At 43.6% G+C, this 14,920-nt stretch overlaps 1 protein-coding gene across 1 annotated transcript in view; it reads left to right on the top strand.

The window, feature by feature from the left end:
• AFAP1L2 (actin filament associated protein 1 like 2) overlaps positions 1-14,920 on the top strand; it is a 588,328-nt gene that overhangs the window by 412,387 nt on the left and 161,021 nt on the right. Inside the window, exon 4 of the mRNA XM_086922880.1 lies at positions 466-566. Within this exon, the coding sequence (XP_086779006.1) occupies positions 466-566 (101 nt within the window). The remainder of the gene's footprint in view (positions 1-465; positions 567-14,920) is intronic.

Raw genomic sequence — 14,920 nt, 5'->3', positions numbered from 1 at the left:
TATTTGGTCTTTATAATGAAGCTTGCAGGGAGTGCGCATCTCAGATGTACGTGACTTTTGACTGGCATCCTTGAAGCCAAACCGTGGTTGGAAAGTGTTTTTGTGCACATTTGTTAGGCTTGAACTATAAACTTCTTGAAAGAACTGATAAGTGCAGAAGCACATCTGTCCTTATAATCCCTTGTCTGTGATCAGGGATTGTCTGACCTGAAATTTGCTTAAAATCTTCAAAGATTGGGTCCCTAAGTGGATAAAGTAGAAATGAGGACCCGTGTCGTAACATACTAGGCACATCCGTAAAACATACATTCACCCCAACAAGGTTTCTTGGTGCTATTGACAGAATAAAAGTTACTGTTTGCCTGCTGCACTCCAAATAATAAGAAGCAACGCCCTTCTTTAATGCTCAGACATCCCACATGAATTGCCCAAGTGACACTGTTGTTTTGTCTCTTTGTCTTGTAGTAGTCGATCTCCTAGTTACAAACTCGTTGACCAATGGGGAATTGGGACCGGCTGCGTCTCCCCCTCAGAAGAGCCTTCCTGATCTCCCGCCACCAAAAATTGTAAGTGTGGTTTCTTCAGCGCTTGTCACATGTCCACATCACAGTTCGCTTTGCAGGTTTCATAAGTGGGTTACGTGACTAATGTTACAGAGTAAGACATATTTTCATTTTTGAGTCGCAATAAATGGATGCAGAGTTATGGGAAACATTCACTTGCAATCTTGTTATCTTTAGCAAACCCATTTTTGTGTACTGAATCCTAAAATATCATTATTGGAATTTGTAGTTTGCTGTAAGATGGCCTTGTATCAAATGGTGCAGCAGGTAGGTGGCATCGGGCACATGTGTTTGGTGGTCCCTTTGCACAACAATTGTAACTGTATTTTACCTCAGTCAAGAAATGGTGTGGCAATATTATATGAACGTCTACATTATGGCCCACGTGATGACTGAGTCTATCTGAATGGTGCTAGCTGGATCACATTATTCCCAGTGTGTCTTTTTAACTAAATGCTCTGAAGTTATCCTGGACTCCGTTCAAACAGTGGCTCACATCCTAAATGAAAGTAACAGTTTAGTTGTATCCTCCCTATGTCTCTCCTTTAGTCTCCATGTGAGGAGTCCATTGGGTCACGAATGAGCAGAATCCTTCACCTTGGATTATACATTTGTTTACCTTTTTGCGTTAACTGCTACTTACTTGGTTAATCCACCCACACACTTTTGTTTTGGGTTGGTAGTACAACATTGTTTTGTCTGGCTTGCACATACGGCAGCCAGCTGCAATTTTACATTGAATCTATCTGTGTGTATGTGCGCCTGTTTAATATTTCTTCCCTTTTCTCAAAACTTTTCTGATACACGAAAAGGCCAAATTTCTCTTCCTTCACTGAAAACAAACAAAAAAAGGCAAAACATTAATCCAAAAACCCTTTTTGTCTGTAGAGATTGCTTAATCTATTTTAAATTGTGTGTGAGTCTGTTTAGCACTCTATTTTGGGGGGATTATAGAAGGATGTTAAAGTGTGTGATTGCATTATTTAGTGACTTTAAATTGGGCCTTGCATGCAGTGTTGGACATGAACTGCAAAGTGTGTATTGGGCCAATCTGCAAACAATGAGATTGTGAACTAAGTGAAAGGCCTACCCAGAGTCACCATAGCAAGCCTTCCTCCTACCCTCCCAGCATGAACAGCCTTCAAGTTTAAGGTCACTTGATCTATAGAGCTAGGGCTTGTATTGACTGTTTGGTGTGGGTTCTGATGGCCACTCAGGCTAGATTCCTGTTGGCTCTAGGGCTAGAGCTCTGATGGTTTCTAGAGCTATGGTACATATTGGCTCTAGGCCTTGGGTTCTGATTGGTTCGTAGGGCTAGGATTCCACTGGGTAGGGTTCCCAATGGCCTAGGTCACCTTATCACTTGAGCTATTTAACCCCTTGTGTGCTGATGACGGTACCGCTCCGTCATCAGCTGCGGTGGCGCTGTGCTGATGACGGAGTGGTTCCGTCATGGCCCGCCCGCCGCTCATGCGCGGCGCGAATTCCGCGCCTGCGCTGAGCGTTCTATTGAGCGGGCGGGGCCATGACGGAACCGCTCCGTCATAAGCACAGCGCAACCGACGCTGGTGACGGAGCGGTTCCATCACCAGCATGCGCCCGCCGCTCTTCCGCCCTGCCCCCTTAGCACTGCGGCGGAATAGCCGCCGCAGTGAAGGGGTTAAACCTGGGGTTTAGCATGTCCAGACTGGTCGTCCAGGTAAAGTATGCCATGTTAAGGGTGCTGTCTGTTAGGGCCTAAGGCAAGAACTATGCTTCTTCACCATAATAACTTCTGGTAAGCAACCACTCATTAACAACAATTTTGTTTTTGCTCCTTAAATCAAACATCAAGAAATCTACCGGCCCACTCGTATTGGCATGTCTGATGTTATCAGGTTGAGCTATTTTTAGGGCCTTCTGGCGCTGTCTGGTGAGCTGGCAAAGAACAAATGTTCTGTTCATTCACAAAGTGAATGAGCATTAAAGATGCCTTTAAAACTTGTTTTTGTATTGTCACATTTGCTGTGTGTTTCAACCCAGAGGTCAAATGTCAGGCAGTTGCAAAAACCACAGTTGATAGACAGGCAGTGTCTTCTGATAAATCACTGTTTATTTTTTCCTGGAGATTGGTGTTTGCTCTTATTTCTCTGACTGCAAACGTTTTGGATTTTGTAAAGTCAAGTATGTGATAGTCATGCTGGGCACACAACATTTAAATAGCTTGTAAATGAACTAATTGACTAAATGTTTGAAAATATGTTTCAGTAGTTAGAAAAGCACTTCTTAGTAATTCTAAAGTGAGATGGAAATAAAGATTTTAATATGATCAAAAATATCAGAATACTTGGTGATGTGTAAATGATAAATATTTGCTGAAACACGATTTCCACACATTGTTTCTGTAAAACTGCATGATAGTGGGACCGTTTCTGGCCATTTCATTGGAAAATGTCTGTCTGTAAATGACGGTGTGCTAGTGCATCATGCTTTAGTGATATAAGTATTGGGAGTTTTTAAAAATGAACTGAGAAACATCTCTGTCCCTCCCCTGTCTTGGTGCCCATTTATTAGTGAAATAAGAGGCAAGTCGGGGTCAAGTGTATATTATATATGTGGGCTAGAGTTTTACATCACATGGAGTTAAAGTTCAACCAGTTAAATGAAACTTGCTTTTTTGTGTATTTTCACATGCTGAACTCAAATATTTGGAGGTAGTCTTGTCTGTGGCCATGAAGAAAAAGGTGACTCGGTGAAATAAAATATTTGCCCTGAATCCTACATTTGAGACAAGCTTATTGGTCAAGCGCATTACAGTTAGGTTGAGTAGATTATTTAAGTCACTAGACCTGCAAGTCTGGTAAAAGTTTTCCATTTTTTCAAGGCCTGCTCAAATACTGCCTATACTAAATGCACCTTCTATTCACTCACTGAGTGACCATAACTGCTAGTAAATCACCCCCATAAACCATTTAACCTCTTCCACACCAAAGCAAACACCTGCACATATACTGCATAACCTGTCAAAAAGAGCACACAAACTCTAAAACCACATCCCAAAGTATAGACACAAACACCGTCGCTTACCAGAAAGAAAGCAAAAATCAAGGGACGGTGCCAAATGTATGATCACGAGGTTCCATGATTCCACCTTCTCCCCTAGAGCCCTCAACATTCCATTTAGCCACCAGACAACACTACTATCTGCTACAAAAAGCTCATATGTACATGTCTAAAACCTATGAATTCTCTACCCCAAAAAGCCTACCTTCCACCTCAACCCCAAGTTAAAACTATACTACCTCACCAACCCAACCACAAAACCTGTAATGCCTGTGTTCCTCTTCCCACACTACATTTTATACTCCTCTCCAAAACACTTTAAGAAATGAAGAGGAGGAAAACTAAACTACTACAGTACTTGCATTTCAATGCAAGAACCATGACCAAAAATCCCTTCAACATTTTTTACATAGAGCCAGAAATCACACCACACCTCACCTTTTTATTACAGAAACATGGTGCAGCAAAGAATTTGCACCCACGTCATAAAGCTACCCCACCAGATTTTTGCATAATCAGCAAAAATCGTATTGCAGAAATTGGAGCAGGTCTGGTCATCATCCATAAAAAATCACTTAAGATAGCACAAACGGAAAACCACACCATGGGCGTCTGTGAATCCTTGATTATAAGATGGCACCCCACTCCAGCTATCAGTTACTCCTTCCCCTTATTGTATGGACCATCACTCAGCAATAACCTTTTAATGTTGTCTTATTAGAGACAGTGACCAAGACCTATCTGGACTACCCAGACCTATACATTCTGTGAGACCTCAACATATGGTTTGTCAAGAAAAACCTAGCCACATCTATCACAACCAACCATGAAGCCTTCAAGCTCCAACAAATTGGGTTGGCCAAATTCACTCTGTTAGTCACACTCTAGATGTCATATTTGCATGCTTAGGACCAGCCACAGATAGCCAACTCCCCAGTAAGCTGGAGCTACCCCAACCTCATCACCTTAATTTTTAACATACCTATCAACAACAGAAAACAATAGAAACCAACAAACACAAACCGTCATACAGACAATGGAAACAAACATTTTCAATGCAATAGGTCCCGCATTTGCGAGCATTTAAGCTATTGGCATTGCAAATTATTTGTGTTTTTTAAAAGGAACACATATATGAAAGGCATTGTTGTTTTTAATGCTAAGGGCTCAGACTCTCACAAATGCGCGACCACTATAATGGTGGCCACGGTCCTTTTTTTAGATGCTGCTCACATATTCGGGTTACCGTGAGTGGCTTCTTAACAGAGGAGTGTGCCCACCATTATAGGGGAAGCGTATGGTGCTTTCACTAGAAGTTAAAAAAATATTAATTTCAAAAGTCATGTAGTGCGGCCGCTAAAGTGAAAGCGGCCTGTGCTGGTAATTAAATAGGTACGGCCGCTAAAGTGAATGCAGATCACGACCTATATTAAATAATTAAATCATTGTGGTTGCTATAAAGCGGACTGCGCCGTAATTTTGAACAATAAAAATGTATTACAATTTAAGACAAAGCAGGCAGATGCTCTGATGACCGAGGACGGGTGTTCCGATGCCGTGAGTGGAATAGGGGAAGGGCATTAAAGAAATAGTGCTCAGAAACTTATAAAGCAGACCATGTAATAATCGAAGTAAAAGGGCCAGTCCTCGTGGGAGGTTACAAGTGAATACAAGGCGGTACTAAGGAGGGACTAACAAGCCTATGTACGAGTTAGAAGCCAGAATTTACGAAGGGCAATGACATAAGCCAATGACCAATATGGGTGGAAAGTGGGCGGGGCTTCAAGAGCATACTCTAATACAGCATGCCCGCAGAGCGAGCAGCGCATGCACACTGCCCTTAGGCTCGACCTAAAAATGGCCATAAGCTCAATCCCATTTTGAAAGAACTCCAATATACACTCAGTCATAAGGCATACACACTTTTATAATTGGATCTCCTTACACTGGACAAGCAGATACCTATAAGACCACATGCAAGGTTGACCAGAAAAGGAAAATCACATGGATTAATGACCACCGCAAAAGAAATGAAAACACAACTCCGCATTCCACAACACAAGCAGGGAAAAATCAAGACAAGAAACGGACAAAAGCCCACTATGCCAGTATAACCAAACCTACAAAAAGAGCCATCAGTACCACAAAAAAAGTCTGCACTATACCACACGCATAATTGAAGCTGACTGCTCTTTCAAAGAACCCCAAAAGTTTCTATTGAGTTTCGCAATCCAGAGTGCCAAAGCATAGAAACACTACAATTGCAAGACGTCTGTGACAAAATCTCCATGGAATTGATCTCAAATAAAAAAGAATAAAAAAATGACCTTAAGGAGGACATACCACACCAACACATGACCCAACCAGCATAGAAAGAGAAGAAAGCTATATTTATTCAATACCTACTTTTAATACCATTTCAGAAAACCTTTTCCTCAAAATTATCCTTGCAAGCAGAGTATTCGAATCACCTTCAGATCTGGCACCTCCAATCTTTAAAGATATTTTTTTTGCAAACAGTTCAAAAGAGGTAGCTAGACACTTACTCAACAAATCTTTGGAACTAGGTTAATTCCCACTGAACTGAAAACCTCCAATGTTAGTCCTCGCCTCAAAACGAAAAACATGAACCCATTTGACCCAGTAACCTACAGGACTACATCAAATGGATCATTCTTAGGAAAAAATATTTGAAAAAGCAATGTTCGCTCAACTTTCATATTTTACTGAAGGCAATGATTTTGCGTACAATCCCAACTCTATGCTCACATAGAGAATTTCCAACTCCTAGACTAGCATCAATCATGCTTCCAGATGGGGGACAGTACTGAATCGGCTCTCAGGCACGTGATTGACGTTTTAGAAATGCTTGATCAAAATTATTCATGCCTCCTAAACCTCCTTGACCTTTCTTCCGCTTTCGACACAGTGAATCACGGCAACCTCCTATCCATTCTGAAGAACAGGATGGGCTTCTCAGGTCTTACAATGGTTTTCATCCTTTCTTCACCATAGATCAAAAAGAATCAAAGTAAACCACTCCTTCTCCTGTACTCATGGGTGTCCCCCAAGGGTCCGCCCTATCTCCTATCCTCTTAAACCTTTTCTTGGAGCCACTAGCTAATTCTCTAAATTCCACAAACATTCTCTTCCATGTGTATGCGAATAATGCACAACTTTATTTGAAAATCTCATCCCAGGACAACAACATCTCACTCAACACTACCCTAAACACTACGCAAAATTAGTTAACGGAGAACCAACTACTGCTCAACACCTCCAAAACTGAATTCCTGTTCATCTCTCATCCGAACCACATCCCTAAACTAGTCCCTTGGCTGTATCACCTTACTGCTTTCAAGTGCACCCCTCTCATCATAGATTCAGCCAAATCTCTCAATCCCCCTGGACAAACATCTGAATATGAAAAATTATATTAGCAATGTGTGTAAGGGAGCTAATCACTTGATGAGGAACCACAGAAACATCAAACCATACCATCCCCAAAAGGATTTCAAGCAGGTGGTACAAGCTCTGGCGAGGCTGGACTATGGCAGTGTGATTCTCTGCGGCATGCCCAAATACACCCTTGCACCACTAAGAGCATCACTGAACGCTGCAGCCAGACTGGTCACCGGTACCAAACGAAGTGAGCGCATATCCCCAATACTAAAATCTCTTAAATAGTTGCATTATGAAGCTTGAATTCCGTTTAAGATTGCCGTTCTAGCACACAAACCCCTGCATTTCAAAACTCCCAGGTACCTTGCGCAAAAGCTTGAATTATCCTGTGGTGGGAGAGCATCAAGAAGCGGTATCATTCTCCTCCTGAAACCACCCATCCTTAGGAAAAAGAGAACCACTCTCCGAGCCTTCTACGGCGCTGCCCCAAGGTTTTGGAACTCTCTTCCACCGGAAGTACGCAGCATCTCTTCAACAACTGCTTTCAAACTGGAAGCCAAAAGATTTCTAATGAACACATTTTTACCTTAACTTGGGCCTGGATCACTTGCCCGAAATCACGATTCCTACAACCATTGTACCCTCATGTGATGCTGCTTGTCTTTACTGCATTCTGTGTCCCCCTTTGTCGCCTCTTATATTCTGGCTTTTAGGTCTCGCGCCTAGCGTTGCACTGCGCAGCAGTGTTCGCGCAGCTAGAGTCCTTTTTTCTGGGTTTCAGACATGGACCCTGGAAATGAACACGCTTGTACTTGTGTTTTTACTTTTGCGGCCTGCTATTGGCCTTTGCATGCGTGTTTCTTTTAAAGATCGCACACAATAGGCCAGAGGCGGGTGCATAGCTCCGCCCATGGCCTATTGGTGTCTATTACGTGCATTTCTGCGCATAATAGAAACCATATGGCTCGCTGTGGCGCGCGCACCACTCGCTGTTTTATCTGGTTTGCGTAAGTGAAAGCGATCGCTTTCCTTGTTTATTATACTAGCGGGCACGCCTTAAGTTTTAGTTTTCTGTTATACCCAGAACGCCTACCACGCTTTATGAATAACACGGGCGCACACTTTTAACAATGCACCCGTGGCTCGCAGCCCGTCACCCCCATCCCGCCCCGGGTGGCGTGCTTAATGTGTTACTCTGCCCCGCCTCCTCGCCCACCTGTCCGGAGGTAGACATACTTATCAGGAGACTCACGGCCTTGGCAGCTGCTGCGAGGGCGGGTGCGGGATGAGACATAGGCAGGAGAGGAATAAAACAGCGCAGCCCTGGGCTGGGCAGCTCAGAGAGGGAGAGTGCTTCCGGCTTGAAAGAAATAAGCGCTGGCAGTCAGGCCTCTTCTTGTACACTCACACCTGAGGCCATTCGTGTCGGAGGTCAGTGCCTGGTTTTTGAGCACTCGTTCTCCAGGCGCTGCCTGCAATAGTGATTCCGCTGACAGGCTTCACGCCCCTCAGCCGGATCTCCTCAGTGCATCTCTTCACTCAGTCCCTGATCTCCACTGTTCTTAGGAGTTCTTTAGCTCCCACTTCAGGACCTCACCTGGTGGTTTACCCCCGTGCCCTGGCCCTTTTTCTCACCACCACCCTCGTGTGAGCTCTGGCAGCAGAATGGGGGAGCAGGGACCCGGAGTTCTCCCCCACTGCCGTAAACCTGCTGCTCCTGGAGATGCTGTCCTACCTGTGCAGGGCCATCTTCTACCTCATCCCTGTCTACCTGTGCGGATACCTGTTCTTGGGCATCAGCTGGGTGCTGCTTGACCTCCTGCTCTGGGGGTGGTTTAAGAAGAACAAGGGTAGCAAGCTGAATCACCTGACTGCGTCCTACGAGCTGCTGGAGCAGGAGAGGGAGACCATCTCCAAGCAGATCGGCCACCATCACCTGCCCTCCTGGATAAGTACAACAGGCATGGACATACCCGCCTGTACAAGTGGGTCTGTGGAGATGGGACCACAGGCTGGCAATGGAGCATCTCTAAACGTTTGTAACAACTAAAGTCTACCTAGTTTGAGTTTTACAGACATCTTATTGACCACAGTTATATAAAATATAAGATTATAAACATTTTGTTGTGATAAACAGAGATTAGGCTTTAAAATAGAAATAATGTATAATAGAACATCATTTCTAGAACAACTCATGTAGAACTATGAATGATTAAGAACATTAACAGAAGGCTTGTATACAAAAATACATGCATGATCACAAAGGAAATTAGAAAAAAATTACAAAAGATAAAAGCATTTCCAATGCAATAGGTCTTCTTTTGTTATGTAGCCTCCAAACGTGCCAAAGCCCATATGTTTTCAATTATAGTGCCCAGACACAGGCGTGATAATTGAAAACATTTGTCTCACAGTGGTGCGCGTGCGCACCACTCGCTGGCGTCCCTGTGTACGGTTTCCTGCTTGACGTTTGTTTGAAGGACACACTAGAGGTTTAGTCGGGCGAAACCTAGAGTGCAGAGAGTCAGAGAGTTTGTGTTTGGCATTGGGTATGTGAGAGGCAATTTAGGGGAGGAGGGAGGTGACTGGTTAGTTGTTACAATGGTTAGATAGTTTGGATGGCTAGAAGGCAGGGTTTGTATTACGTGATTTGCTCCCATCTCACGAGAGCGACCTTTTCCACACACAGCGATGGTTTGTGTGTTTGCGCAGGCGCAGTCTCGCCCGAGTGCATGTAGGTGGATACAAAAGACAGAGAGGAGGCATTCAGCGGCAGCACACAGCCCACGGCAGACATGTGTGAGACCACCACTCTGCCTCTAGGTTTGGTTAAAAATGTCATTGATTTGTCGGTGATTATCAGACTGTGTGAGTTTACAGGGCTCCAGTGTGCAGTAATAATCCACTTATATCTTACTGCGCATGCGTCATCCTGCCTTTCACCCCTCTGCTGCTTATCAGTGCATTCCTGTGAGCTGCAGCCACCGCCTCCCCAGCTGCCATTCCAACCCACCAACACCCCTTAAACATCATTCTTTTCTACTTCCTGACGCGGGTTTCGACGCCTCAAGTGCGCGCTCTCTTCCTATCCACTTATCTTGCTGTCTTAGTACAGAAGAGGTTCATGGCACTTGTCACATGCCATGTCCAAACTGCACCCATCACAGCATGTTCTGATGCCCCCCCTCCCCACCCCCTCCCCACCCCAACCTTAGTAAAGTTCTGTATTTTTTATGAATCGCACTTGGAACTCACATTTACTTTATCCCCGTGACAAAAAACTTTTATAACTTTTAGGTTCACCATGTCAAGCAGTGACGTTTCCATCACGAATGACGTGTCTCCTGAACACCTTCTTATCACGTAAAGCATGTTTTGTTTGGTGATTGATGGCTGCCCCTCAGCTTGACATTGGCAGTAGTTTTTTTTTCTCCACGAGTAGTATTGTATTTGTTTAAAATTTGCATGGGGGTGTGGATCAGTTGTGTTATTTTTATAATTAATACCTTTAATGCACAAGTTTGAGTTTAGAGTATTCAATATAATGTTGGTGATAGTGTACACATGCAAATAAAGAAAACTACAGTGCACACACCTCAGCTGCTCACCTATGAATTACTTCAATACATATCATAAGATGAATATTGCTGTGGTTATTTGACTTCCCAAACTTTCCAATTGATAAGAACACCTAGGCATTCCAGATTACATTACTCCATAACACAAGGACACCACAACTCAAGGACCATTCCTCAGACGTATTCATGGTGGCACTATTTTCTCGTAAGGGTTTGTCCTCCCTAATAATAATAAATAAATAATAATAATAGTTGCATTTCTAAAAGCGCCTGGTTACACTGAACCAGTGTGCAAGACCTATTGCATTGAAAATGCTTGTTTATATTACTCTCCGTGATTCACTTGTCTGGGAAACATGCGAGTATTCCTGTTATGTATTCATACTTGATGTCGATACTGGATCTATGCTCTTTTTTTCCGCATTGTATACCCATGTCTTAGACTATAACATACTTGTTTATTGTACTACTCTCCTTGATTCATATGTCTGGAAATTATGCGATTATTTGTCTGGGATGTATGTGATTATTCCTGTTGTGTATTCTTACTTGTTGTCAATACTGGATTTATGTCCTTTCTTCCTTCCTTTGTAAAGCGCTCTGAGATCTTGTTCGCGCTATATAAAACTTTATAAATAAATAAATTAAATAAAAAATAAAATACTTCACATCAGGGGTAATTTCCTTACCTGCATCAGGTCCCATGACACTTGTCAGTTCTCTGGGGTGCCTGAGAATGCGATTCACAGACCATAGTTTGAGCATTCCTGTGATAATTTGTGTGTTGCACTCTGGCATGTCTCTATTTGAGTGAAAGCGTTATGATAATTTATTTGTGAGTGCTTGAATTTTGTTTTCTGCGAGATCTTCCACAGGTCTTTCATCAATTGCTTCTGGATCTTTTGGAAAGAGAACATATCACTGGCCAAACATTTAGATGGGTTGGGCTGGTGGTGCTGGCTCTAAGGTATATTTGAGCTGTGTAGGTTCATGTGAGATGTCAGCATGATGTACGTACTTCGATGTTTGTGCATAGTGCATCTTAATATGCATTTTGTGATCAACATGATAGCCAAATATATGGTATAAAAGTGTTGGGCTCCATGTATGTGGAATATTGTATCCAGCACGTACATTTGGGTACTATTTGTGTGTTGTTCTTGCCTTGTGGCAAATGACTTTTGACTGCTTTTAAATTTACCTGCACCTTTACCATTACTAACTAAAATGGGGTATTAGGGTGCTCCATGTTTACATTAAAAGAACATAAAAATAGTAATCCCATTGGTGACGAGCAAAAACGATGCAACCTTTCGAAGGCCACTTTTCTGCATAATGCTGTACATTTAGACAAAATGTGCAAAATCCGATTTGGACCAGCAGTAACAACCCCAATCACTGTTGCTGAATCTAGGCAGCCATATAAAAATGGAGATTGGTCCTATTATTGCTGTGTTGGGAAATGCACATTTTGAACAGGGTTAGAGGCCTCAACCCCTTACATACTCCCACAACCGGAAGATCTAAAGGTGGACTAGCCATAATTGGGTCTAGTCAAAGATTCTAGCCTGAATAACATGGCACATGAAAGTTTGACCCGCTGCTGCCCAGCCCTAACTCATCAGGCACATCTAGTATTCCTCCTCTATTTTAGCAGCAATTCTAAGTAGCACCGAGATGCTGGCTACTGATTAATAAATGAAGACGAGGTTATGTCAGTCTGTTAATGTTCTTTAGGAGAAAATTGTTTTGTCCAGAGACAGCAAAAAAAGCTTTTGATACCTGCAAAAATAACCCACTAGATGGACAGTGGGCAAAGATTTTGTGTGAGGCAACTTTGGATATTTAAATATAATTCAAACAGGTAATAGGGCCAGTAAACAAGACCCCCTGTGTTTGTGCTCTTATGGAATTATTGCCACTGCTCTCAGGTCTTTGTCTTCTCCACCGACCTGTGCCACGTGCAATTTCAGTAGCTCTTCTGCCCATCCGTATTTACCTGCTTTCTATGACTATCTCCTGCTGTACAGCACACAGATGACAGGAAGATATGTATGACTACAAAAGGCAAACCAAAAATTGATGGCAACCTTCTGATTATGGGTAGATGCCTAGAAAGGGCTCCCACCTAAAGAATTAAGTTGGCGTGCTTCCAATAAGTGGCAGAGGCTGAACCTTGTCAGATGATGCCAACCCGGCCTACAAAGCAAGGTTTTAGGCCCTATGCCAAGGACCTGAGTTTACTTGACTGAACACCTCCCAGAAAGCATGCTTGGTCTGCTTGATGGGTGCTAATGACATCTGCAGAAGGATCCAAGCTGTCCTCGCTGTTTTTCAGATTGACTAAAGATGTTTCCTACCTGCTGTCTCCCCATGAGCTGTGCACAGATAAGTGCTGCAATGTTATGCTACAGACTTCAGCAAATGGTGTATTTCTCCCGTACTCTAGACAATGTATTATTAAGGTGTGTGTGGAAATTGTGCTCTCAATCTGTAAAATTATGTCAATTCATTTTTTTCATGTCGACTGACCCGAGATACATTTTTTAAATCAGGCATGTAATACTCATCAAAAGTCCATAGCGGGTTCACATGAGGTCATGCGCCAGGTGCTCTTTTTTAGTCATCACCAATAAACCGCTCTTAGACCTGGGATCCCTGGTTGGCTGAGGTAGGTACCTTAGGTCAAGTAGGGACCCGCGTTCCAACGTCGGAGAAAGGAAGGTCACCTTCTTGGATAGCCCAGCACACCCTCTCGGTATCTTGGCACGAGCAGCCAGGTTTATCTTCAAGGCAAATGTGTAAAGTATTAGCAACCACGCTCACAAATATCCAATGATGATCCCACAAATAAACTCCACACGAGTTTTATAAAACGATTATAAACTGTATGTAAAAAGATGTACGATAAGACCACACAATATAAAATCAACATATGAGGTTGTATAATATTTCTCCTGGCCGGCTGTTAGGCCAGCCAGCCCTTGAAAGTTCTGGTGCTGTAAATGAGCACTTCTAAACATTCTCCTGTGCTCCTAATCACATGTCATATGGTTCGTAATGCTAGAATCAGGTACTTTTGCAATGTAAAAAATACTGTAATGTGTAACGTTGCAATTAGACACTCTGCAATGAAAAGAATACAATGCGTAACGCAACAATCAGGCACTTTGCAAGGTAAAACAATGCAATGAGTAATCTAACCACCAAATATGTCAATCTGCAATATTAAGGCAATGTGTATACACTAATCAGGTTATTGGTTATGCAGGAACAATGCAGTGCGCAATACGCTTATCAGAAAGTTCATTATGTAGGAACAAGGCAATGCGTCATAAGACAATCAAGTAGTACGTTATACAGAAATGTTGCAATGTGTAATACGTCAGTCAAGTACTCCGCTCTCAGAAATGGAATACTACGTAGTACACTCAGGCCCCGATCACTGGGCCCTAGGCGTCTCTCCGCCTCCTCTTCGGACCTCCATTCAGCCTCTAGCAGTTGCCCCCAACACAGTACGATGTAATTCCAAAGTGCAGCTTCGCACTCCGGCCCCTGTACTGCCACTCCCTTTGGCAATATGGGCTGCGATACAAGCTGAAGCAGAGGCTCGCGCTGCCAACAAGAGAGAGAGGATGAAAACGTCTCCCTCCGAGCCCGCGGCACGCCCCCAGGAGTTGACACACGTTACCTGGGGGTGCGAACTCACTCTCCTCTCCAGCAGCTGGGCCTCCAAACAGCTTTGTGAAATGGCAATGGCGGCTCGGGCCGGCAACACAGCTCCTCCGGGACTGCCGGTCCAGGAAGCTTCACTTCCGAAGATCTCAGGCTGCCACAAAGTATATGCACACAGCGTCGCTGAGTTTTCCTTCACTCCTGGTCCCCGATCACTGGGCACTCCACACACAGGTCTCAGGCTGCATGAAGATCACACGCACAGCATCATTGAGACTCCCTTTACTCCATTGCACACGATAACATGGCAAATCCTCACGAAAGTCTTCTGGTTCACAACGCACCCATGCACAGCTGCAATGAGACTTACTTGGATTCCGGTGCACATAATAATAAGGCAAATTCTCACAAAGGTCTCACAGTGCACAACACACACGCACACAGCATTGATGAGAATCACTTGGATTCCGGTGCACACAATCACTTGACAATCATCATAACAGGGTTCAGGTTGCACAAAGCACACGCACACAGCGTCGCTGATCCTTACTTCGGTTCCAGGTGCCCCTGATCACAAGCCGATCCTCCTGAAGGTCTCAGTGCTGCACAAAGCACACGCGCAGAGCATCACTGAGACTCACTTGCACACCAGGTGCCCAC

The sequence above is a fragment of the Lissotriton vulgaris genome, chromosome 5, assembly GCF_964263255.1.
Source record: "Lissotriton vulgaris chromosome 5, aLisVul1.2, whole genome shotgun sequence".
NCBI lineage: Eukaryota > Metazoa > Chordata > Amphibia > Caudata > Salamandridae > Lissotriton > Lissotriton vulgaris.
This window is presented reverse-complemented; position numbering and strand designations above follow the sequence as displayed.